The sequence below is a fragment of the Xenopus laevis genome, chromosome 2L, assembly GCF_017654675.1.
Source record: "Xenopus laevis strain J_2021 chromosome 2L, Xenopus_laevis_v10.1, whole genome shotgun sequence".
NCBI classification, from domain to species: Eukaryota; Metazoa; Chordata; class Amphibia; order Anura; family Pipidae; genus Xenopus; species Xenopus laevis.
The window spans coordinates 140,017,153-140,044,597 of NC_054373.1; the positions used below are offsets into that span (position 1 = coordinate 140,017,153).

The following is a 27,445-nucleotide window of genomic DNA, read 5'->3' on the forward strand; positions in this document are numbered from 1 at the left end:
ATGGGGGGGGGTATAGTTTTCATTTAAGCATTTTCTAGAATTCTCTCCCACATTTCATAAAACTTTTCCTAATTTTTTTACTTTTAAAAGGCTTGCTCAAATCACCAATCCCGGGCCATGTTTCTATAAAGGCTTAGAGTGTAAGCTTTGAAAGGGCAGCCCAAGGGTACTTTTAAAAAAATTGTCCTTTTCAAAAAAACATTCAAAGACCTATGCACCCTGCTGAAATCTTGCTGTCAAATCCTGCAGCAGAGGTGAGGGGGTTATCCCATGTCTCTCTGATCTGTGCAAGTGCATAGACTTTTGTGTGTGCGCTTATTCTTATTCCCAAAGGCCCATGAAATCACAGACCCCCCTGCCACTGTGGTGCAGCAGGTATGTCAATAAAAGTATTTAATGCACACTGATGTATTTTCCTTCTCAAATGCACTCCAACGTAAGGCAATTTTTATCCTGTGTGTCAGTGCCCTAATGATGAACTTTAGAATAAAGCAAGCAGCTTAACTTCATCGGATAATACCTTCCCTCTCAGAAGTGGAAAGCAATGCCCTCTTGCCACTTCTTCTTAATTGAATAGCAATTTTATTTTTTTTATGCTGTAGCATACTCTCATTGAGTCATCAGACAGATGATAATCATAGCACAACATTACTTGTGCTCATGGCATATTGAACTATCATCTGGCACTGGGAGACCCATATGATATGCTGGTTGAAACAACTCATGAAATGAAAATGAAACGCTCAGCGAGTCATAAAATGCTTGGGCCAATGTGTCTAATACAATGCCGAGGTCACGGTGCTGAATGTTGTTGGGGTCACTGGGACTAAGTCTCGGTATTCACATCAGTTAAAGACAGGAGTGTGTGGATTCAAGAGTGGCAGTGGTTTACACCAAAACTCATTAAAAGTGGGCATGCCCTGATCAAAATCTGGGCATGCATGCCATGGACTCCACCTTTTGAGTCACTTCAACCACTGTTTACACTATCTACACCACCTGCCGGTGTTGGTTCCCAGTCCCAGGAACCAAAGTCATCAGGCAGGAACCCACTGTATTACATGATCTGTAACTAACTGCAGCCCAGAGCATGCGTGGGTACCCTAAACCAGCTAAAGAACACACACAGTACAGTTACAGGGGTACAGTAGCCCTATCAAACTGAGATACACAGCCATTTCCAGACTTAAACTGGCCATACATGCGCGAATACAATCATACAAAAAAAGTGTTAACAAAACATAGTTAGAGTCCGATTGCCAAATCAATAGATGATATAAATAAACAGGATGAAAGGTGTTTAATAAGTATCAGCCAGCCAGCAGGCAGCATTTACTGGTCACCTGTTTCAAAGCAAACATTTGTGGGTGGCTATGGGTTATTGCATCTGGGCAAACTTTGCACCTTTTATTAAATAACGGGGTGAATCTGATTGGCAAAACAGGGGTCTATTAAGTAAAGAGTTGTTTTTGTATTTAAAGGAATAATTATTGTTCTGCAATCAGACATGCACAGTGGCACACCTGCATATTGCTGCACTGAGCCATATAAACGGGACACCCGCATGAAATACCTTTTCAGATGCTGCTCCAGTTCCAACACCAGCACCTTCATGTTTTGAGTGCGACAGAAGCCCTGGTTACGATGAATGCTCCATTGCATCAGGTTTCCCAATGTACACCTGCTGCTTGGCTCCCAAATAAAAGCCTCCCGCTGTATCATTTCACAGGTGCCTAAGCCCAGCTCATTGCCATTTCAGCATGTAGTGGGCTCTGTGTTATTTCTATGCGCACATAAGGAAGGAGGGGTGGGTGCTATTCTTCCAGACTCGGACTCGCTCCTTCGTGCAGATGCTGTTGCTATTGGATTCACTGCCCTGGGATGGAGGAGGAGGAGGCAAGCAGGGCAGATGATGACATCATGAGCTGCAGGTCACATGGCAGTGTGTTACATAAAGCATCAAGAGAGATTAAATCTTTATGGGCAGGGGATTTCACATCTGAGCAAGCACAGGCGCACACTAGTTCAACACGCAGGGCTAATCCTGTTATATAATCCCTGCTGCTTCCCAGAAGAGCTGGGCTAATAAACCGGTTACTTATGTTTAAATAATCAGTCTAACATGAATGTTGACATCTATCAGTACAAGGGGGAGCTGTGACTTGGGAAATTAGGACATAAGAAAATGCTTTTTCTTTGCGCATCTCTTACAGATAAAATTGCCAGAAGGCAACACTGAAATGAAGGTATGGCCTACAGTTAAACCATGCCTCAATATCTATTGGCGCTCAATTAACATCACCTTAGTGCAGTAACCCATAACAACCATGCTCGCTTGGCAAGGTCGTTAAAACAACCAACAAACAGATTCCAAACAATCAGATTACAACAAAGGAAATGGGCGCCGACAGGACGAGGACCAAATCAACTAGCCGATGCGACCACAATTGGCAAAAAAAAAAAAAAGCAAACCTGCCCTATAGATATCTGTCTGATTTTTGGCCTTATATCGATCAGGGGAGACCCATCAGACGCCCCATACACTGGCAAATAAGATGCCTAATTGGTCTAAAGGACAGATATTGGCAGCTTTAATCTGCCCATGTATGGCCACGTTAAGTCTTCTATTACTTAACCCCCCAAATCAAAATGGCTTCAAAGATTTATACACAAAAGCGCATGTAGTAAATGCTAAATGCTCTCACTTCGTCACTATGTGACATGCTACTAACCTATAATGGTTAAAGGAAGAGTAACATCTAAAAATTAAAGTGTTTTAAAGGAATTACAGTATAATATGTGTATTTGCTTCATAAAGACTACTATAGTTGATATAAATAAGATAACAGATAAGATCAGTAGATTTACACAGCAGCTTGTTTATATAAACAATAGTAGTGTTTCTGAAGCAAACACACCGGTTTTATCAGTGCAGAGAAACAGTACATTTTATTTTAATTACTTAAAAATACTTAAATATTTTGGTGTTATTGTCCCATTGAACATTGAGCACATTGAAGTAAAACCACTAGTTGTGCCATCAAATAACACCTAATCAATTTAAAGCTAAAATGATGTTAGTTCTAAAGGTAGTGAAACATGGGATGTATAAATGCAGGTAGTGATGAGCAAATCTGTTGCTTTGGCGAAAAATTAGCAAAACTGCGAAAAACAAACAGCAAAAAAAATTGTGAAAAACAGAAAAAAATCTGCAAAACGCATTTTAGTCAATGGGTGTCTAAAAATTTTTACGCCATCAATTTTTTACATACGCAACAATTTTTCTTGCTCCGAATGCATTAAAGTCAATGGGAGTTTTTTTTGTTGAAGCAGATTATTACAAATTGCGGCAAAATTATGCAGTGACAAAAAAGCTCCCAATACAAAAATTTTGTGGAGACATGGCTGCCAAAATTTTTTTCTCATCACTACTTGCAGGCACGGTCTCACATGGAGTGCAGACACATTGAGCCGATTTTTATCATGAAAATGCATACCCATGTATTTCCACACATAATTCTGCTCAGGTGTACCTGCTTCATCCTGGGTACAGACAAGAACAAGTGGAGGCCTGCAGATCAGCTGGTTTTTGGCTTGCGTTGTTATGCACTAACTTAATGCCTCACCAAAATCATTTGGAGTTGGGTTTGAATTTTGGAAGATATGATTATTTCCATCACATTTTCAGTACCATTACCCACAACTTCCAAACATTCACACTAAAAACTTGGATCACGCTGATGCTGTCGCCAAGTGGGTCCATTTTGTCCTTTTCAATCATTAACATGTTCGAACATTATACATTGAAAATGTCTATTTGTACCCTAATGGCCCAAATTTCAGAAACACCCATTAAGTATTGAGGAGTGCCTCCCAAGTGCCAGCATGAGGGTCAGTTACTGTGAATTATGTTCCCAACCTGCCAACTCCTAAAGTAGGTAGCTGTAGTCATTCTGTAACATATGACAATTCAGTATCATTGGCCAGTGGTGTAATTTGCCACTGCAGGTCACCCCACAATTAGAACCTAAGTCTCAGTGTTCACAGATCACCCCAACATGCACACGCCTGCACTTCAGCCTGATTTGACTTGTGCACAGTGGCCAAACAGACCCATATCTGGCATAGCATAGCACACTTTACCGCCTATATCTGTCAGTATTCATTTGTAATGTACTTTTGATGTATAACACCCTTCTATCGTACAGTACTGCAGAACGAGATCACACTTTTAAAATATTTGAATAATAAAATAAAATAAAAATGCCAAAATGACTGCTAATAAATGCACAAACTGACGACAAGCCAAAATCTTAAAGGAACTCGACTGGATTAAGGGCTAAACAGTAAAATGGCTTTGAAAAACAGCCCCTAGCTACAACTGAAAAAATGCCTGAATATCAGTCCTGCTAATGAATTGAAGCATGATACAGAAGAGTAGGATTCTCTTCCATTGTTTAGAATTGTTCACACCCTTATCCAAAGTGACAGGTTACCAGATGACTGCCTCTTCTTGGTGCATCCTGGTGCCAAGCCCATGCATAAAAACAAACTAGGTCCTGACCTAACACTGCAGAGTTATTCCCTTAATTAATAGTATTTCATACCGTTTTGCAGCAAATTATATAGTGAATAAAGTACCCCCTCTTGTAAAAAATAAGGATATTCTAAGTTACTGAGGAGTTCCATGATCACACAGGTTATGGAACTTCAAGGTGACTTCTAATATTCTTAAATTTTCCAACAGGGGTACTTCATTTATTATAATACACACGTTTCAGTGAGTCATGTGTCAGAAAATGACATCACTAAACTCAGATTATAACCCAATGACATCACTAAGCACCATTTCTACGGATATAATTTACAGGATATTCATGGCTCTTGTGTATAATATTTGTATAAAGATGTGCCATTTCTTAACTTCAACATCAGCTCCTAAATAACATAGTAACATAGTAAGTAAAGTTGAAAAAAGGCACACGTCGATCAGGTTCAACCTTTCAGTTGTTTTTTTTAATCTGCCTAACTGCTAGTTGATCCAGAGGAAGGCAAAAAAAAAAAACAAAAAACATCTGAAGCCTCTCCAATTTGCCTCAGAGGGGGAAAAAATTCCTTCCTGACGCCAAAATGGCAATCGGACTAGTCCCTGGATCAACTTGTACTATGAGCTATCTCCCATAACCCTGTATTCCCTCACTTGCTAAAAAGCAATCCAACCCCTTCTTAAAGCTATCTAATGTATCAGCCTGTACAACTGATTCAGGGAGAGAATTCCACAGCTCTCACTGTAAAAAAAACCTTCCGAATATTTAGGCGGAACCTCTTTTCTTCTAATTGGAATGGGTGACCTTGTGTCAGCTGGAAAGACCTACTTGTAAATAAAGCATTAGAGAGATTATATGGTCCCCTTATATTTTTATACAGTTATCATATCACCCCTTAAGCACCTCTTCTCCAGCGTGAACATCCCCAATTTGGCCAGTCTTTCCTCATAGCTAAGATTTTCCATATCTTTTACCAGCTTAGTTGCCCTTCTCTGTACCCTCTCTAATACAATAATGTCCTAACACCAATAGTAAATTTGTTTTAGAAAAGTGGAATGAGCCAATTAAATTTTGAATATAATATAATATTATGAACAAAATCTGAATATTTCACATAATAAGATGTAGATGTACAGCATGATTAGGAATGCTACACAGGGTTGAACATCAGCCAATGCACTGGCATTCACTCTTCTCCTGTGTCTGCACCCAAGTCAATGAGTGCCTCTGGGTGAAGAAACAGCAGAGAGTAGATGCAGTTGGGGGGGGGGATGTTTAACCGCCTGTACTAAGGAAAACTATATACCTTAAACAATGTAGGTCTCTATAAAAATATATTTATACATTGGATAATCCTAAATACTGCTATTTGAAAAAATTCGGGCTAGATTCTTTGATATGCCACTTAATTTGATATAAACTGTTGCTCAAGTATTCATTTGGGGGTAGAAAACTGCCATTTTAAAGAAATAAGGGAAGCCCCCTGGGATTGTATGATTCACGGTGCACACAAACATACCAAAAAGCTATACTTGTTAGGTCACACGAGCCAATTAACAGAGTTCTGTCTTTTGCTTCTACACTTCTTCCTGTGAGTTGTAGTATTTCTGGTCAGGTGATCTCTGAGGCAGCACAGAGATCATCATGAAATGGTGGTTCAAGGCAAGAAATGTAAAAGGGCAATATTTACTTAAATATATATTCCAGTTTGATAAGATTTTTTAATATGCCACTTAATTTGATATAAACTAGCTGTTGCTCAAGTATTCATTTTAGAGGTATAGTTTTCGTATAACTAGGGCCACATGGGGCCCAAAATCAGCCTGCTGAAATTTCAGGTCCTATAGCAAACTGTATCTTCCTTCTACTTTCACGTCCGTCACTATTGTGTCCGCTACTGAACGAACAGACTAGGCGAATATTAGCGCAAAACGAAATGTCTTGCATTTCTTTGCCGAAATCTGCCAAGTGTGTTTGGGCCAGAGCAGACACAATGGTTTCATGCATGAAAGAATGAGGATACTGCTTGCTGTAGGGGGCTAAAATCGTATTTTCGTATTTCAACCTTATGTGGCCCTAGCCTTAATAAGCAGGCCAACCAACCTACTCCGCTTGCTAAACAGTCTTTCAAAGCACAAATTTAATTGGTTCCGTAAAAAAAAAGCACGTTACCTCCATATATATGAAAACAAAGTTCTGGTAAATGAAATCATAAAAAAAATGTAACGTTAACAACAAATATGGTACAGAAGTATGGGTTGAGGCGGCAACAGTCTGATACCAGGGGCAGCAAAAAGTTGATCCTTTTCAAATCTTATAATGCAGAGAGCACTGATGCACACTCTATAGCTCCCATTGACCAGCTCCAAAGCAAGAAAACCGGAAACCTTGTAATTTACTGATTTCATCTGCACCAGTGACTGACAGCATGAGTTTATTGGTTGCAGCCAGACAAAATGTTATTGAGAAACTATTAGATAAATCGTTGAGTATCCAAACCAATGTGAGGAAAATATCAAACTATTTGTGAAACAGATTTATTAAAACATCCAGCACAAATGAGAAGCTTTTTTATATTGTCAATGGTACCCCTTTAAAGGAGAAGTAAAGCTACCTAGGGAGTTTATTGCCAATAGATTAGCCACCATAGTGCAAGCTTGAACACTAGATTTATTCTGCAGAATATTTTACACAGCTCTACAAGCTCTCTCTGTTTAGCATGTTTAGCATAGCAGCTGCCATATTGGCTTGTAGCGACATAACTTCCTATAGCTCTGGGGGTCAGATTACAGCAGGAAGGGAAGGAGGGAGAACAGATAGGGAAAGAAGAGCAAACTGAGCATGCTCAAGCCCAGGCCCTGGAGGTTTAAGCTGAGAGAAGGACGTCTGATACAGAAGCCCATGTGTACACAATAGGAGAAAGAGACACAGTGTTTCTTTTGACAGAGGACTCAGAGCAGCATTACTTTGAGGGTTTACTGGTATACAGGCATGGGATCCATTATCCGGAAACCCATTATCTAGAAAGCTCCAAATTACGGAAAGGCTGTCTCCCACAGATTTCATTTTATCCAGATAATCAAAAATGTTTTAAATGATTTCCTTTTCTCTGTAATAATAAAACAGTACCTTGTATACAATCCAAACTAAGATATAATTAATCCTTATTGGAAGCAATACCAGCATTTGGGTTTACATGATTTTCTAGTAGAAAATCTAGGATGAAGATCCAAATTACAGAAAAATCCATTATCAGGACAGCCCCAGGTCCGAGTATTCTGGATAACATGTCCCATGCCTGTATGTATATAGACCTCTGATAAAGCACACCTTTCCTTCGCCTATAAACAAAAGAAATATAATCCACCAGTCTAAATAAAGGAAACATGCATTCACACAAAACACATTCCCCTTGAATTATTATAGAAGTCTTACCTGTGGCCCCCGAAGAATAACAAAGTTCTATGGTGCCAGGGGGAAGCCCCAAAAGGAAAAAAATATATATTTGAATTCTTACAACATAAATAGATGCCGATAAAAACAGATCTGCACTTAGTGATTTGTAGTGAAAAATATATTGGTGACCTGTGGACAAATTATAGTTTTTCAAGTTTACACAATTATGGACACCAGTGGGTTGTTTGGATTAACTATCATTGACCTTAAATGAATTATTCCTGTGACAAAAGGAGAAGCTCATGGGACAATAACATGAGATTAAAGTGTCTGCAAGTCCATATCCCCATATAGAGACACATGTCGTAACAGTCCAACACTGTGACATATTCATGAGCAGGCACTTTGCCTTGTATGTTCTAGTTTATTCCGTGATTCATTTTGCTAAATGGCTGAACTAGAAAATTTCAACAGAAACGTTAAACCAAAGAACATTTCGCTGGAGATCCAATAAAGAGTTTGAAAAAGCACAAATACTTATTATACTTTGGAGCAATACTGCCACTCAGTGGTAAATGAAAGTAACTACTGCAAAGGGCAACTACAAAACAAGATCGGTCTAAAGCAAAACCCTACAACCAGATTTTTCTTCAGACAATACAAAGAGGCATCTGTTTAATTTAAAGGGGTTCTAGGAAAAGTTATCATGATGGGCACTTTAGACCATTCCTTATACCAGGGATCCCCAACCTTTTGAACGTGTGAGCAACATTCAGAAGTAAAAGTAGTTGGGGAGCAACACATGCATGAAAAATGTTCTTGGGGTGCCAAATAAGTGCTGTGATTGGCCATTTTTAACCTCTATATGGATTGTCAACCTAAATCGAGGCTCTGTTTGGCAGTGCACCTGGCTTTTATACAACCAAAACTTGCCTCCAAGCTTGGAATTTAAAAATAAGCTCCTGCTTTGATACCACTGGGAGCAACATCCAAGGGGTTGGAGAGCAACATGTTGCTCACAAGCTACTGGTTGGGGATCACTGCCTTATACAGAGGAGAGATATTACTCTTCTCAAGAAGGACTGCAAACTTACCTTTGGTACTAAAGGCATATCAGTGCTATCATTAATTAGCCATCCTTTATCCTGTATGGCCAGCAAGGTGCCAATGGCACAGTGCACTCAACATCTAACTGTGCTCTACAAAAAGCCATCACAACTCTTAAAGGGGTTGCTCACCTTTAAACTCTTAAGTTTAGTTGTTTTCCGACAGTACAGAAATAAAGCCCTTTCTCTATTACTTTGAATTTTCTACTTGTGACCATTTTTTAAGTTTTATATTTCACATTCTTATGTTTTTCTGAAGCAGCTTGGGGAGGGGGGTTACTGACTCTAAGGGGCAGATTTATCAAAATGCGAGTTTAGAGCTTAATATATATGTTCTATTCATTCCTATAGGATTTTTAGAAGCATATTTATCAAATAGTGAGCTCTGACTTTCACCCACTGATCAATACAATTCTACAAATCCCAAAGGAATGAATAGAATTCAATTGTGAACGGTATGCGGGAGATGTTTGGATTATATATATATATATATATATATATATATATATATATATATATATATATATATATATATATATATATATATACACACATATACACACACACATACATATATTCATGCGTGGTACCATATACAGCCACCTTGGCTTAAACATTTGTACAAATGTAACCTCACTGTGTTCCAAATGCAATGGAAAAATAGTCAAGTAATTTATAGAGCAAAATATCATACAACAGTAGTGGATATGCTAGATTTGCTCCCTTGCAGTGCTGGGATCCCATGTTCCTTTTTATGCAAAGCATTATATGCAAGATGTTTGACAGTTCCCTCTGGTTTTCTCCCACACTCCAAAAAACGACTGCTAAAACGGACCCTAGTATATGTGAATGTGATAGGGACCTAAGATTGTAATGGAAGATGTAACGTTGGATATGTTGGTGCTATATAAAAGATAATAAAAATGTTCATTATTCAAAATATGACCAGATTTATGTCATTCTAAATATTTTTCAAAAGGTGGCAGCAAGTAACCATACACGATTAGCTAGATACTTGAATGCTCTACAGTGACATCTAGTGGATTTTCTGTGGAAATGTTACTCTGTCGTGAATAAAACACATTTATAACAAAACAAAGCTTAAATATCTTAAAAATGCATCTACTGTAACTACTACATTCTGTCTGTGCTCCACCGAGCCAAATTGCTATGCACACACAGTAAAGCTGCCATTCCGATGTATACATAAGCAAAGAAATGTAGAAAAAAAGAACATCCTACATATCGTACACAATAGGCCCATGTATGCATAGCCTTATTTATATAGCGCTACTTATATACTCAGCATTGTGCATTTATAAAATACACTAAAATGTGTTGGCAAGGGTATGAAGACACAGGAGAAAATATAAGTATAATAAGCACCACTCAACACAGTAGCTTTTCATTTAGGGAGCAAATCTATCCCAATACTAAAACAATTGCTAGAAAAATAATTACATAACCCTATGAGTATCTAAGCTGGTAGGAGTTTAACCTTCAAAACTGTGCAAGGAGCAACCGTCAAGAGCATGAACCAATAACCAAAGCAGAGGCCAGACACAGTTGTGGCATTTTTGGCACACTGTTGCTTTTTAAGTTACATCTTCAAAATGTGACTGCTCTTACCCTCCTTTGTGCCTATGCATAGCCTCTATAGTCTTACCGAAGCCTGCAATGTTGACTGGGAAGCTTTAGTCTTTACTTGGTGAGTTTAGCACTACCACCATCCTGCCAGCAAGGACCAAGGCACCCAAGTCTAAGTACAGGCATGGGACCGGTTATCCAGAATGCTCGGGACCTGGGTTTTTTTTGGATAATTGATCTCGGCTTGATTTGGATTTTCATACCTTAAGTCTACTAGAAAATCATGTAAACATTAAATAATCAGAATAGGTTGATTTTGCTTCCATTAAGGATTAATGATATCTTAGTTTTGATCAAGTACAAGGTACAATTTAATAGTTCGAGAAAAAAAATCCTTTTTTTAAAACGGATTATTTGGATAAAAGGAAATCTAAGGGAGGAGGCCTTTCTATAATTCGGCGCTCTCTGAATAATGGGTTTCCAGATAACTGATCCCATACCTGTATATGTTCACCTTCCAATACTTTTTTCAGTTCAGTTGGTTTCAGATAGTTTTCCGAAAATAAAAGACTTTTTCCAATCACTTTCTATTTTCTACGTGTAACTGTTTTTCTAATATTGAAGTGTAAAGTTTCATTTTTTTTTACATTCTTTTTGTCTTTCCAAAGCAGCTCTGGGAGGGGGGTGTAACTGTTCTAGATTGATACATATAGTTGATACATTTCTCATCTTTGTTCCTGCAGAATCCCCGAGTTTCATAAAAGGCAGCTGTTAGTATTGATACAATAGTTGCTTATACTGCAGATGAGAAATTTATCAACTAAATGTTGCAAAATTGTAATAGTTTAGAGCCAGCACCTGAATTACTGAGCTGTTAGACTGAAACACCAGAGACAGGAACATTAAACTTTGAACTTAGATTTTGGAAAAACGGTAAAAAAACAAAATGGAAAGCAAATGAAAAAAGTCTTTATTTTTGGTAAACAATCTCAAAACAACTGAACTGAACTGAAAAAGTGTTTGGAAGGTGAACAACCCAAGGACATAAAACATAAACCCACCACATAAATTTGAGTGCTGCTAACAATTCTCAATTCACTCTTTGTGAACACTTTATCACCTATATTTGTATGGGGGGGGCGATAAAGATTTATATCTCATAACCCTGGGTAGGCACCCAGGCCTACTGGCCTACTTACTATATGTATAGTAGGCCTGGGTGCAATTGTAAACATCTACAGAACCACCACTCACAAGAACTTCAAGAGACTCCCAGTGTAATGTCATTAGATGTCACTGAAATGGGGCAATTAAAATACAAACATTAAAAATATTAGCAAAAACAATTTCATGAAAAAAAAAACTTGCAGATCCTGCTTTATGAATGTGCAATGTTAAATCCAACAGCGGCGCTATATAAGGATACTAAGATACACTCATTTACATATAACCACATTCATTTACATATAACCACATTCATGTACGCAATGCATAACGGTTGACACTCTGCTAAACCTTTAATAAAAGTGTGTGTGTGTAGTTATTGTACATTTAAGTTATAAATTGATTATTCCTGTGCTTTCACAACATTTTTTCTAACTGCAAACTCATGCTGGAAAATCTGTCAGTGACTCACAGTAAGAATGTGTAGGTTGCATCCAGAAAAAAAAAATGTAGGTCGAAATACACACACAACCACTAAACATATAATGCAGCCTATTTTTGATGCAGATCTCTTAATACCAGTGCTTCACTGCAATGGTTATGTAGGAGTAGGATGTGGAGGTATGACAGTCCCATACCTCCAAACATTTGGAAAATAGAAAGAGGGGCAAAAAGATGCCACAATTTTTGACCATGCCCATTTTATGGTCACACCTCCTAATTATCATGCCCATTTTACAAAATTTGGCAGATTTTAGGGTCAGGTTATCACAGTTTTGCTAATGAAGGTGTGACTGGAAGTCACATTTTCCCCAATGCTTGATAAAGGGTCCTGTGAGACTCGAAGCATTGCTTTTTTGTCTACTGATAATGAGCCAATAAATCACAAAACTTCACAGAAACGATGTGTCAGTGTGTTGTGGTCTGATGGACATTACAGTTTCCCCAAGAGACTCTTAAATATAGTTACAATTGTATCTTTGCTTATCTTAAATTGTTACAAATAAATCAAAGTGCAGTAAGCCATGTATTCTGGGCTCTCTGCCAAAAGCCTTTTTATTTAATTTTACGTTTTAGAAACTTTGTATATTTTTCTAGCTATTTCTGTGCAGAAGATCAAAGAGAACGTTGAAACATTTCACTTACTATCTGGGACTGAGGGCTGAGCTGTAAAAATCGGGACTGTACTGTGAAAACCGGATGCATGCTGTCCCTCTCTGCAAGGTGCCATAGTTACATTTTCTTAAAAAGGTACTATCATCAATATAAATTAAGTGTCAGCTTTTTGACTGAAAACAAGGAGCATGGTTTAGCCAAAAAAACATGCAAGTTGGAAAGAATGTAATGCTGGCAAATTTTGAGGCTATTATAAAAATGGCAATATGTTTAAAAAAAAAAGTAAAAAATAAAATGAATAAGTGCTCAGAAGCAGGTTTTATCCTTGACTTTAGATTCCCCATTAAGGACCACTGGTCAAGCTTTATGTTATGGATGGAAGTAGATCACAACTAAAAGAAGAAGTGACAGTATTAGAAATGTTAAAATATATAGATTTTTACACTCTCCTCACTGTTTCCAGGTGCAATAGTATTACTATTCACTGTCACTGAAAAGAGGTCAGAGTCAAAGAACTATGAATATGTGGTGCTTGGCAGACTATTTATCTAGCTTTCTTTACTGCCGAGTTATCCATACATTAGCATTTGTGCTAACTGGAGAGGATTAGTCTGGAGACTGGAATCTCATTTCATGCTCCTTTTAATGACAGTATGATTACACTCACCAGCAAGAGTTATTCCCATCTGAAGAGTCTTTAATATTCAGAGTCGGATTGTCTTGGTCGCCCCTTTATCTAAAAGGGGGGCATTCCATAAATCAGCAAGTTTAAGAAACCAAAAGTTACTTAAACTGTTAACTTTTAGCATGTTATAGAATTGCCTTTTCTTATCATGTTTTCATGTTTTCAACTAGTTTTGATTTTTTTCAAATAGTTTATTATTTGCCTTCCTTTTCAGCTTTCAAATGAGGGTCACTGACCCCAGCAGCCATAAACTACTGCTCCGTGAGCTTACAATTTTATTGTTACTTTGCATTGCTTATCTTTCTGTTTAGGCCTTCCTTGATATTTCTGTCTGTCTTTTAAACCACTGCTAAAATTACAAATTGCACCTGAACAAGCCAAAAACAGCAAATAATAAATTATGACAAACTGCAGATTGTCTAAGAATAGCTCTCTCTACATCAGTGGTCCCCAACCAGTGGCTCAGGAGCAACATGTTGTTCACCAACAGTTTGGATGTTGCTCCCAGTGGCCTCAAAGCAGGTGCTTATTTTTGAATTTCTGGCTTGGAGGCAAGTTTTGGTTGCATAAAAACCAGGTGTACTGCCAAACAGAATTAAATCGCAAAATGGCCGCAAAAATTCGCTGGCGAAGGTTCGCCGGCATCAAAAACGAGACGCCGGCACCGTTTCGCGAATTTTCCGGCATATCGCGGGAAAAGTTGTGAAGTCGGTACATAAATCCTTCGACTCCGACCCCTCAGTTTATGGTACCTCTGGCTCCTCTGTTTTAAAAGGAAAAGTAACACTGAAAGAAAAGTGTATCAAAGTAATTAAAATATATTATTTATATTTATGTACTGTTGCTCTGTACTGGTAAAACTGGCATATTTGATTCAGTAAGACTACAATAGTTTATATAAAGAAACTGTTGTGTAGCCATGTGGGCAGCCATTCAAGCTGGAAAAAAGGAAAAAAGGCACGGGTTACATAGCAGATAACAGATAAAACACCATTGATTGGGCATCTGTTATGTGCTATGTATCCTGTGCCTGTTCTTTTTTCCCAGCTTGAATGGCTGCCCTATGGCTACACAACAGCTTGTTTATATAAACTATAGTAGTGTTACTGAATCAAACATGCCAGTTTTACCAGTGCATGCTAACAGCATATTATATGTTAATTACTTGCTTTCATTTTACCATTTTTTTTATATACCAATATATTTTCCATGTTGAAAGAAGTGAAGTACACAACATACAAGGCGTTTTATCACTGCCAAAGCTCAAAAATATAAACCACATCCTTTGGGAACTCTAAAATCAAAGTTAAACTGCATAAACCAAAAACAATTCATATCCAGGAGAACTTATCAAACTGAAATCTTAGTAAGACCAGCCTTAGTCACAAAAACCACAGATGAAATATATTGCCTAAACAGCACTTTTGCGCTTTTGACTTTTAAAAGTTTGAAGTTTAAAAATTATATTTTTGCTTTCTGCCATGTTTTGCTTCTCAAAGGATGTCTAATGTCAACTGGTATTGTGTCAACTGGCAGGCAATTTCGTATAGTTCTCAAAGGCAGAACATGGGGATAATTTGGAGGGGATTTTTTACATGGAAAACACCCAGAATTGCTATATGATCCTAGCCATGAATTTAAAACTAAAGGTGGCCATACACGGGCCGATAAAAGCTGCCGACAGACCGAGTCGGCAGCTTATTGGCCGTGTATGGGGGCCCCCGACGGGCTTCCCCGATCGAGATCTGGCCGAAAGTCGGCCAGATCTCGATCAGATGGGGTTAAAAATCCCGTCGGATCGCGGCCGCATCTGTTCGTTAATGCGGTCCCGCGATCCGACCGCCCGTTTGCGAACGTGAAGGATCCGATCGTTGGGCCCTAGGGCCCACGATCGGATCAGCCCGATATTGCCCACCTCAAGGTGGGCATATTGGAGGGAGATCCGCTCGTTTGGCGACATCGCCAAACGAGCGGATCTATCCGTGTATGGCCACCTTAAGACACCAACAGATCGCTTTTAACTGTCTCCTGGAAGTTTGATAGTAATAGTTGAAGAAAGCTAGCTAAAAGATCAAAGCTGTTTATATGGAACAAAACATTCATTGATAAAGCACTTGCATGAGCAAAGCCAAGAAAAAAAAAAATCTAAGGACGATTAATTAGAGGGAGCGATGGGTGACTATCAGAACAGCAGATGTCAGTTTGTGTTTTTTTTTTTTTTTTTTTAAAGGGGAACTCCACACAAACATAATTTACAGGAGAACTAAACCCCCACAATGTTAAGTCCCCACTGCCCCCCCCTGTTGCCCCCCATCCCTCCCTGCCTCCCCCCTGCACAGTCTTAACCTAGAATTCTGTCCCCTCACAGGCACCATCTTCTTCTCTTCGGTAATCTTCGTGAGGTGAGCAAAAAGAGACGGAAATTGCCGAAGGGGAGGAAGAAGACATGAAGATTACCGAAGAGAAGAAGATGGCGCCCGTGAGCTCCGCTGCGCTCACTCTGCATGTGTGGTCACTATTTCAAGAGGGGACAGAATTCTGGATTAAGACTGTGCAGGGGGAAGGGAGGGGGGGTCAGTGGGGGACTTAACATCGCAGGGGGTTTAGTTCTCATTTAAGCTTTTTAAAAGTAAACATAAATTTCAAGTAACTTTGCAATATACATCAATTAAAAAATATGCAGACTTTTCATGATTTTGAATGGTTTCAAGTTCCTTAAGCCTAACCCCCTGCTCTCCTGCTCATCTGACTACTTTGCTGAGCTGGCTGACTACCGTTACTTTGTATCAGCAGTAGGGTTGGGCAAATTTGACCCGTTTTGTTTTGGCAAAAATTCGCCTGCGGCGAAATGACGCTGACGACCATTAAAGTCTATGGGCATCACAAAAAAATTTTTTTGACACACAAAGCCATACAAGTCTATGGCTATCATTGCCGCGGCAAAACAAGGTGAAAAAATTCACTAATCAGCAGCCATCTGTCCTCAGTCTGTATCCTCCAAACCCCACAATTCCCCCCCACAATTCCCCTGTACACGTGATTTCAATAAGGAACGGAACATCCCAGTGTGGGTTATGTAGTTCCTGCATGCTATTTAGTCCCTCCTTCCCTGCCAGGATTTAAAGTGATGCAGAAAGAGAAGAAAATTGCATTTATTCATACTTTTTGAAGAAACGGGTAACTGTGTAACTGGGGTATATTAGGTGTTTCTGTGTTATGTGGGCCTCTTTATCAAATTTTGGTTTGGAAGCCGGAGTTCCCCTTTAATAAAAATGTGCAACCTGTGGGGTTAATAAAGTAAGGTAACAGTTTTGGGACAGAACAGCAAATCTGGTTATTATGAAATGTTTAGATTATAGTTATTTACCAATGTTTTTTTTAACACAACATTTCCACTGAATTTCAATTAGCTAGTATTCCCTGGAGCGAATGTGCTAGTGACTGTTGAACAGGTTCTGGAATTCTAGCCATGCACTGATCACACAGTTAGACTGGCTAATGATTAGCAGTGTTGGCTGAATGTGCTTGCACATGGGGGGGGGGGACTTTGTGGCAGGGCTGGGGTGGTGGGCATCAATATCAACACACAACATTCATGTAATTAAGCTTCAGTCAAATTCTTAACCCCTTGGTACCCAATACTCACTACAGCCAAAAACTGCATACACAGACCCATCCAGTTGGTCACAGAACATACTCAAGTGAGATATTTATCAGCATACCTCCCAATATTTAAAAAATAGAAAGAGGGACAAAAAAAAAAATCTTTTTACCATGTACCCTGCATACCATGTACCACAAAATTTGTTAGTTATGGAAAGTTTGAACACATTTTTGGGGGGTTTAGGGTTTACGGTGTGTTGCTTCAGTAATGGAGATGATATTGTCCTTTAAGCAGAGCCTCTGTTCCCCAAGAAACCTACTTATCTTATTAGTTACAATTTTATCCAAGTGTGGGGTATTCTGGGTTCTCTGCCAAAATCCTCTTATCCAAAAAAGTTTTAGAAACTTTGTATCTTTTTCTGGCGTCAGTGCAGGAGATCAAATGGAAACGAAGGACGTTTCAAAAAGAAATCCGAGACTACGGGCTATGCTGTCAAAATCGTGACTGACTCGTGAAAAATGGAATAGTTGGAAGAAATGTATCAGTAATCACAATTATGATTTTGCCAGGAATAGTGCACAATCGCAGAAAAATAATGTATAAAAAAAACCAGAAAATTTTGATTTGGGGCTTAACACAACGCCAGCACTTTAGTGGTATTAGGAAGTGCATGTAATAAAAATAAAATACTATTAAATTCCTTGCAAAATCGAGGCCAAGGTAAAGATGCAAGTCAGAATGGAGCTTGGCCTTACCACAAGCTACCGCACATGCTAATGGCCAGGCAGGAAGGTTGAAATAAAATGAAGCTACCATTAAATTTGTATCAGAGGAAGTACACCTAAAAGTGTGCAGTAAATGTGCTTTCAATAATGCACAGATTGAACCTGGAGAAAAGCAAAAGGTCAGTTAATCCCCACAGGCCATTTAAAATTATAGATCTAAAACGTTTCATAGCTGCACTGGATATTGAATGGCCTTGCTGCAAGTGCCATAATGTTTCTGATCATGGAAATATCTATATTACATTGTTGAATAAATGAATACAACTCCAATGAATACAACTGCCACAGCATTTCAGTAAAAACTAAAATTTACCAATAGTTTGAGGTTTTGAAAAGAAATCAAGTCTTGGTAATCATGTAAAGGAAGAGGCACTGCCAAACTGCACAAAAATATTGTTATGAATATCTAAATCTCAACTAAAGACTATGGCTATAAATGAAATGGTTTGTTTTTTCATGGCTGCAAAGAGAGTCCAAAATAAGCAAATGCATCACCTTAAAGGGGTTGTTCACCTTTGAGTTAAAGGGGAACTCTACAAAAACATAACTTAAGCTTTTTGAAAAGTAAACATAATTTCAAGCAACTTGCTATATACATCAATTAAAACATGCAGACTTTTCATGATTTTTAATGGTTTCTGACAGTTGCCTAAGCCTAGCGTCCTGCTCTTTTGCTGATCTTTCGGACTACTTTGCTGAGCTGGCTGACTACGGTTATTTTGTGTCAACAGCCAGCTGTCCTCAGCCTGCATCCTACAATCCCCACAATTCCCTGCACATGTGATTTCAATAAGGAAGGGAACATCACAATGCAATGCATTGTGGGTTATGTAGTTCCTGCATGCTGTCTGTAAGCTGTGTAGCAGTGTTTTAGTCTCTCCTTCCCTGCCAGGATTTCAAATGATGCAGAAAGAGAAGAACTGTTAAACAGCTGGAGTTGAGCATAGAAAATGGTATTTATTCATACTTTCTGAAGAAACAGGTAACTGTGATGGGTATATTAGGGGTTTCTGTGTTATGTGGGCCTCTTTATCAAATTTTGGTTTGGAACCCGAGTTCCCTTTTAACTTTTAGTATGATGTAGAGAGTAATATTCTGAGACAATTTACAAATGGTTTTATTTTTTTATTATTCAGCAATCTGGTTGCTAGGGTCCAAATTACCCTAGCAACCATGCACTGATTTGAATAGGGGACAGGAAAACGAATAGGAGTGGGACTAAACAGAAAGACGAGTAATAAAAAGTAGCAAAAACAATACATTTGTAGCCTTACAGAACATTCCTTTTTAGATGGAGTCAGTGACCCCCATTTGAAAGCTGGAAAGAGTCAGAAGAAGGCAAATAATTCAAAAACTAAAATTGAAAACCAATTTAAAAATTGCTTGGTATTAGCCATTCTAGAACATACTAAAAGGTGAACCACCTCTTTGAGCCTAATGAGACTTAGGCAGACTTTACCACTGACACAAAATTCAAAATACCCGCAATTTCCCCATGTGCCATTGCACTTACATTGCAGAAAGGTATGCAAATGCAAACCCAATAACTTTACTTTTATGTGTCAGAGAAAATGAATCATTTGCAAAAATTCTGATCAAAACACCCGTCTCTCAATACTACCCATTCATTAGAATAACACAGTCACAAACAACTGTCACCTGGGACAACTGGGTTAAATCTTGCGACCTCCAATTCCACAGAGGCGAACGGTAAATTTGGAACTGCTTAAAAACCATTCTCCATGAAAAAGCAGCCCTTTGAAGCATCATAAAAGTTTTTTGTGAGGCTTTCGGTGCTTTGGGCTGAACTCATTTTCATATACATTCATATGAAGCCCATATAAATAAAGACTTTATCTACCAAACTGCTTTCCTAGCTTTAATACACACATTCATTGCTTCAAAAAAGTAAATACATAAATAAATAAAACAGCTGCATCAGCAGATGCTTGAATAATTTTGCAAGGAATACCTTGCAATCAACTTTTAACCACAAATAAGAAGTATACACAAGTGAAAAACATCAAAAACAAATAAATCTAAGGCATGCTTTTCCATGATGGGTTCTGATGAGCCTTCCGGGTAAATTTTGAGATTTTAGAGCTTTCTATCCCCTCTCTACCCAAGCGCGCTAGCTTTCAGATTATTCCGAGATAAGCAAGTCATTTCATTTGAGGCTACATTCTTTTCAAACATTAAAACAATATCGTTGAAGGTTTGTTAATCATTATATAAAATGATTTACATTTATGATCTCCAAGAAGGCTTCCTGAGTTATGTGCAATATAACTATGTTTTATTTCTATAGTGCATTTCAACAAGAGAGAGGGATCTGAACAAGGTGACCAAAAAGGAAAGGGCTTCTGCCAAATATTTCAATTATGCTGCCTATTAAAACTGTTGCAGATGTTAACATTTACAATTAAATCTAACCTCCTATACAGCATTGGACTGGGATGCCAGGGGCCCACCAGAAAACCTTACAGTTTGCCCACTGAAAATTATTTTCTTGCACACTCAACCTCTTTATTCTTATTATACCCCTAGGCTTTTTTTCCTGACATTCTATACTCTGTATCTATCTATTCAGCCTATTTTTTCTCTACAGAAACAGGGTATGACGATGAAGTAGGCCAAATGGTTACAAACAGGAGGGCCCACTGGTACCTAGGCCTGCCGGGAGTTTTCCCTGTTTCCTGGTAGGACAATCTGAAACTGTCTCTATACATACTTTGTGCTTTTAATACATCTTTGCCCAAACCCTAGCAGCTCATATGATGCAGTTCTCCTTCTTTGCCAGATCTGTAGCTCTGCAAGAACACGAGTCCATAAAAATGACTAAGTGCTAACTCAAAATAGGTACATTGATCACTTCTACTTAAAGCAGCAATTAAAATACTCAATACTCAAAGTAGCTAGCTTCCCAATGACTTCAGTAAGAAACGGCATGAGTCACTGCCAGTTATTTACTAAAGATGCACACTGATGTATTTTCAGATTATATTCATAGCTTTAGGACAACCAGTCAAACATTCCCATGTGTGTCACTGAAGTACAGACATTTTTCTTATATTTATACATGTGCTGGAGAGAAAAAAAAAGGTAGGTTGCTGCAATGGAGTAACTTCTGCAATATAGTGCAGGCTACATTCCGACAGGGAATTTACCATTGATTTAACCCTATACATACATTTACAAGGCAGATTAGTTGACAATGGTGTGTCTATGATCCTCATCTTGTTGGGCTTGCTGCAATTGGTCACTTGTTGATGGGGTTTCTTGATTTAGTTATAAAGAGGTTTTCAGTGTAAAAGTACTAAAATGATGAGATTATCTGGTAGAGAAAGTTGCAATGGCAGAATCCAAAGCATCCTATTCTATACAGCAAGACATATTCTAGCTTTGCAGCTGGAAAGAGAGAGGGCGAGGGGTAACTCGTCTGTGACTTACGCTGCATATCTCTCTACATACTAAGAACTGGCAACCCGTTTTGGGGAAATTACCTCTCACTTTACTACTAGGAGAACTATAACTCACACCAATTTTGCCTTGCTCATTCATTGTTTTGAGACTGGTGGTAATCACCTGATGCAACCTAGGATATCTTTGAGAAAATTCCTTTTAATGTGTTTTTAAACAAGCGACCACTCACCTGAATTACCTTGAGAATAATATTTTATATATTTATATTGTCACATGTTTGCTTTGTGGCCAGCCAGGTTTTAATGAATTATTTTTTATGTAAAGGAAAAATAAAAGTCGTAGACTCCTGATTAACTTGGTATCTAACCTTAATTTATTTATTCACTTTATTTTGTTATCTTCTCTTGAATACTGATGCCCAAATGTTGTGCAAAGGGTTCAACCCTGAGCTATTTTATTATCTTCCATCAAAACAACAGTATCTGTTTTCTTGAATAAATAATAGCATGCACTCATATAGAGGGAATCAACTGTAATACAAGACTTATAATATGATACCCGGTATTAGAACACACAAAAGATATTGGCTTGTGTAACTGAAATGTTTAAATGAAATATATAATATTTCTTAGCAGTGTTCATCTTCCACTTTTCTCATTACCTAGATATTAAAGGAGACATATAGGATAAATGAAAAAACCCTAATTTTGTAGGCAATTATAAGAAATATATTAATAATAAATTAATAAAAAGCTCCTTTATTGGAGCTCGAAATAGATGTTCTCTGGTCCCTCTTTGTGTTTCAAATGAGGGGCGGGCGTGTCCTAATGATCCCTGCCAGAAGCAGAGTTAGGAGGGGGACAGCCAATCACAGCCCTGCAGTCACAGATAGGCTTCAGTTCCCTATCAGGTCCTGCTAGCTGCTGATTGGTTCCTGTCCTACAGTGGTGAGCTGAGAGCCGTTCTCATTTTTTACACAAAATGTCTCCTTATAGTATAATGGTACAGTGCATATTGAGCTCACAAAAAGTAGGTAAGGATTTTTCTACAGGCAATGTCCAAACATACATTAATATAATAAGGTTTATATAAATGCACTCCTATACCACCACTCTATTGCAGCCACATGGTTATTATAATATCCAGACTTTGCTATGTAAATAAATGGTAAAGCAATTCAATATCATTTTAAATTCAATCATTTTAACAAAAGGGGAAGCAGAAAAACACTAATATCGCATATGGTGCACATCAATATTAAATGAATCCAATAAATGGTACTTTCATACAATTTTAAAGGGGCTGAGTAATTGAATGCAATAACCCTTTTGGGGCAGTACAATAAATACTGAACAAAAACTCTGTCCTTTGATGTGATCAGTAGCAAAACAGAAAAAATGATGAATAGGACTAAATCACTATAGAAAGAAAAGAAAACAATGTAAAATAATTAGTGAAAACAACATTTAAGCCAATTTAGACTTTGCAAATGTCTCAACGGAGTAGCAAGATGCTGAGCAAAGGGATTATATTCAACAGGAATTTCTATGATGGTTTTCTCCATGGGAAGAATAAAAACTGGTAGAGAGCTATGTAAAATAAACAAGAAATTTAAGTGAAGAGATAAAAAAAGAAAAGAAAAAAAAAGAAATACATACAGCTGAACAGATACAAAGGGGAGAAACAATTGTATCAGGGAATGACACAGTTATGGTAACAATTTGCTTCATTGAATACATTTTGATTGACGTAAAAAAAGCAGCAGTCTTTGTAATATGGTGCTTTGTATAAGTTCCCCCCTTTCCACATTTTGCGGTGATACAAAACAGAATTAAAATTAATTTAACACACATCTTTTGTCACCAATCTGCACAAGATAGTATAGAATAAGTGATGGGTGAATTTGTTCCGTTCCGCTTTGCCGAACAATTTTGAAACTGGACAGAAAATTCACCAGCAAATTTTCACCCTGGCAGTGGTCTCGCAAATTTATTTGCCGGCGGCAAAACATGGAAATTCACCACAAATTTGTGCCTGGCGAATAAATTCAACCATCACTACCTAGAATGGCTACAGCACAAGTATTCAATGGCCCCCTCACAATGAAGCATTGTGGGTTATACAATCATGTTGTGCGGATGATTTTCATTGACAGGAGCAGGAAAATTAGCCAGGGTTTAGGGCAAGATGGAAAAATAAAGATAAAGATTGCAGTGAATCAGCCCTTATGCTGGCAGCTTTTTTTCCTTTTCACCTGCACCTGGAACAATTGCATCTGTCCAGGTGCAGGCACACATGGTGAACACAACTGTTCTGGGTGGAGTTGAGACATAAGCTGCCAACGCAAGGGCTGATTTAGGCCAGTTTTTTAAAGGAGAAACAAACCCTTAATATAAATAAGTTAACCCTACCCTACATAGACCCCCCTCCCCCCTGGGCAAATGACCCTAAGTCTTTACTTACCCCTCCGCGCAGATTCTGTCCAGTGGAGTTGACAGGCGCCATCTTCAGCCACTTCACATGCGTTGCATTCCGAAGATTACCGAAGCGAAGAAGATGGCTGCCGTGAACTCCACTGGACAGAATCTGCACGGAGGAGGGGGGGGGGCTATGTAGGGAAGGGGTAGGGTTTTTTTTTATTAAGGGTTTGTTTCTCCTTTAACAAGGCCTATGTCAGTCCTGTGTGACATTAGCCTAAAACTATTTTCCTTCTGTTTGCAGAGGGTTCTAAACATCAATGCACAGTGCAAAGCAACAGTAAATAGCAAGGTAAACAAGGTAAAACTGTAATTTAGTTAAGATGCATTTAAAAGAAAAAAAAAAAAGTCAAGACCTCTAGTCACTTTTTCCAAATAAGACATTATCTGTTTTACTGTGCTCTTATTGCCATTTCAAAAAAAAAAATTAGGGAAAACTTAAAATGAAGGGATGTAAAATTGAGATTTTGCTGTAATTAATAATTGGCCGAGCAATGTGTTATTTTCTAGAACTATGTTTTTAAAGGAATACATCCCTTTAAATCTGCACAAGTACAAAAAAACTATTTCTCACCAGGCACAATTCAAAATAACCACATCAACAAAACCAAAAAAAAGATTCTTTTGGTTATTACAGTTATGTTTTTTAAAGTCATCCCTCTCCTTTCTACAGTATCTTCCAATTTAAAGTTGCAATGTTCAGCATTTAAAAGGAACAAACATTTGAAAAAAAAATTTTTCAAATGTGACACTGGAATCATACAACTTTTCAAAAACCTTGACTTTTTCTGATTATCGTACGAAAACCAGCACAGGTCACAATGTCGCAAAACTTCTTTAAAGGGATCCTGTCATCGGAAAACATGTTTTTTTCAAAATGCATCAGTTAATAGTGCTACTCCAGCAGAATTCTGCACTAAAATCCATTTCTCAAAAGAGCAAAAAGATTTTTTTATATTCAATTTTGAATTCTGACATGGGGCTAGACATACTGTCAGTTTCCCAGCTGCCCCTGGTCATGTGACTTGTGCCTGCACTTTAGGAGAGAAATGCTTTCTGGCAGGCTGCTGTTTTTCCTTCTCAATATAACTGAATGTGTCTCAGTGGGACATGGGTTTTTACTATTGAGTGTTGTTCTTAGATCTACCAGGCAGCTGTTATCTTGTGTTAGGGAGCGGTTATCTGGTTACCTTCCCATCGTTCTTTTGTTTGGCTGCTGGGGGGAAAAGGGAGGGGGTGATATCACTCTAACTTGCAGTACAGCAGTAAAGAGTGAATGAAGTTTATCAGAGCACAAGTCACATGACTTGGGACAGCTGGGAAATTGACAAAATATCTAGCCCCATGTCAGATTTCAAAATTGAATATAAAAAAATTGGTTAGCTCTTTTGAGAAATGGATTTCAGCGCAGAATTCTGCTGGAGCAGCACTATTAACCGATTCATTTTGAAAAAAAAGTTTTTTTCCATGACAGTATCCCTTTAAATTGTAAAAGGGACATCTGCCATTGACCCAGATTCATGGAACATGGAAATTTTCTCAGACTAAAAACTGATTCACTGCCTGTATGGTGAACAAGGTCATCCCAATGCTTCACAGCTGAAATTTACAATATTTACAATATTGACCAGAAAACAGTATCCTTACTGTGAGATTTTCCTGGCAGACTGCCCACAGATCTCCAATGTCAGCTCAGTGATGGCTACAGAGCTATTTTAAGCCAGGGGTATGCTGACAATTAAATTCTTCAAGCAAGAAAATGGCTTCCTGAAAGTAAAATTATGCAGGTTTGTTTCATAAAAAGGTTTTCTCCCTTTTAATGGCAGGCCTTCAGCAGAGATGGCCTACGTGAAATGTACAACACAACAAATAATTCACATGCTTTTAAATGACAAAAGTACACTACAACAGTATTAAGAATGATAAACAAACCAAAATACAAATACAAAATACATTTTAAAAAAAGTTTTCTTGTTTGAATAGTGACAACATGTTTACGAACATTCTACATTTACCTGGTCTGCAACAACCAAATACAGTATTGCTGTTAGTATAAAACAACCCCTGGTTTATCACGGTTCCTATGCATTGGGTTTCCCAGATTTGCAATGCCACCTTCATTTTAAAGAACTGAATTATAAAAAGGCAATTTAAACTGGTTTTTCCAGCTACCGCTCTATCTCTTGATAATTACAGCCTGCCTGAAATACACAGCTGGTGTCACTAGAGAATTAGATGGGAATCTTCATATTACTATGTTACTATTTGCATAAACAATAATGATAAAATGACAAAGAATAAAAGAAAAAATGGAAGCACTGAAAGTGCAACAAATAACAGAGCATAAAAGCAATGGTCCTAAAGAAAGAATATAATTAGGTCAGAGCAAATTATTTTTCAGGCCCCCAAAATGTTTAGAGGTTGACTTGTTTCTCCAATATTTATTGAAATTGTATATGAATTAGGGCCTCATGGGGCCCCTATACCTCCTGGGCCCCCCTGCAGCCGCAGGGTCTGCTTCCTCTATAGTTACGCCCCTGGGTCAGAGACTTTTAGCATTACATGAAGAAAAATAATGATATAGGCGACTCCAGCTGTAAGCAATTTCTTTCTATTTAAGAGATTAAATATAATTTTTTTATCCAAGGCATTGGTCAAGATGGTGAAGTAGCTGCAACTACTCCCATGCTCCAGAACAGGGGCCCCCAACCTTTTTACCAGTGAGCCACATTCAGATGTAAAAAGAGTTGGGGAGCAATGCAAGCATGAAAAATGTTCCTGGGTGTGATTGGCCATTGGGTAGCCCCTATGTGGACTGTCAGCCTACAGAAGGCTCTGTTTGGCAGTGATCCTGGTTTTTATGCAACCAAAATGTTCATTCAAACCAGAAATTCAAAAATAAGCATCTGCTTTGAGGCCACTGGGAGCACCATCCTAGAGGTTGGCAAGTAACAGAGCTACTAGTTGGGATCACTGCTCTAAAATAACTCTTTTCAACTTTACACTTGTAATGGTCCTGAGTTAGATTCTGGCTTTGGCATTGAAAACAGTTTGTATGTACTCCCCACGTCTGTGCGAGTTTCCTCCCTCTCTCCAAAAATATACAGACCGGTTAATTGGCTCCTGTGAATGTGAACTTTAGTTTATAAACTCCACTGGGGTATAGACAGATGTGAATGATGTTAAATCACTATAAAGTGCTGGGGATGGGTGTCAGTACTATTTACATTCCAAAATATATATTTTAAAAAAAATTAGTGGAGTATGTGGATTATCTGTCAAACTTTTATGGTATGAAATGATGTCATACTGAATATGAAGACCCAAAGGAGTTTTGGATGTATACATATACCCTGAAAAGCAATATTTGACCATCAACCCTCCAGTTGGACTACCCTGCTGTACTATATAACAAAAACTGTAGTTTGACAGAAGCAAATATATAGTTGAGCTAACATTTTTACATAAAAATAATCTCTAATTTACATTTGAACAGCGGAAAACAGTAAAAGAAGATCTTTGCTTTCCTTTCTATACAGCAGAAAGTACTATGTT

General features: G+C 38.1%; 1 protein-coding gene across 2 annotated transcripts in view; it reads right to left on the reverse strand.

The window, feature by feature from the left end:
* The window catches only part of tsc22d1.L (TSC22 domain family member 1 L homeolog), a 56,410-nt gene that overhangs the window by 14,846 nt on the left and 14,119 nt on the right, over positions 1 to 27,445 (reverse strand). Inside the window, exon 1 of one of the 2 annotated variants that reach the window (XM_041581045.1) lies at positions 1,574 to 1,865. The exons of the other annotated variant lie outside the window; for it this stretch is intronic. Within the exon in view, the coding sequence (XP_041436979.1) occupies positions 1,574 to 1,722 (149 nt within the window). The 5' untranslated portion in view covers positions 1,723 to 1,865. Of the gene's footprint in view, positions 1 to 1,573; positions 1,866 to 27,445 lie in introns of those variants that run through there. 2 annotated transcript variants of the gene reach the window in all.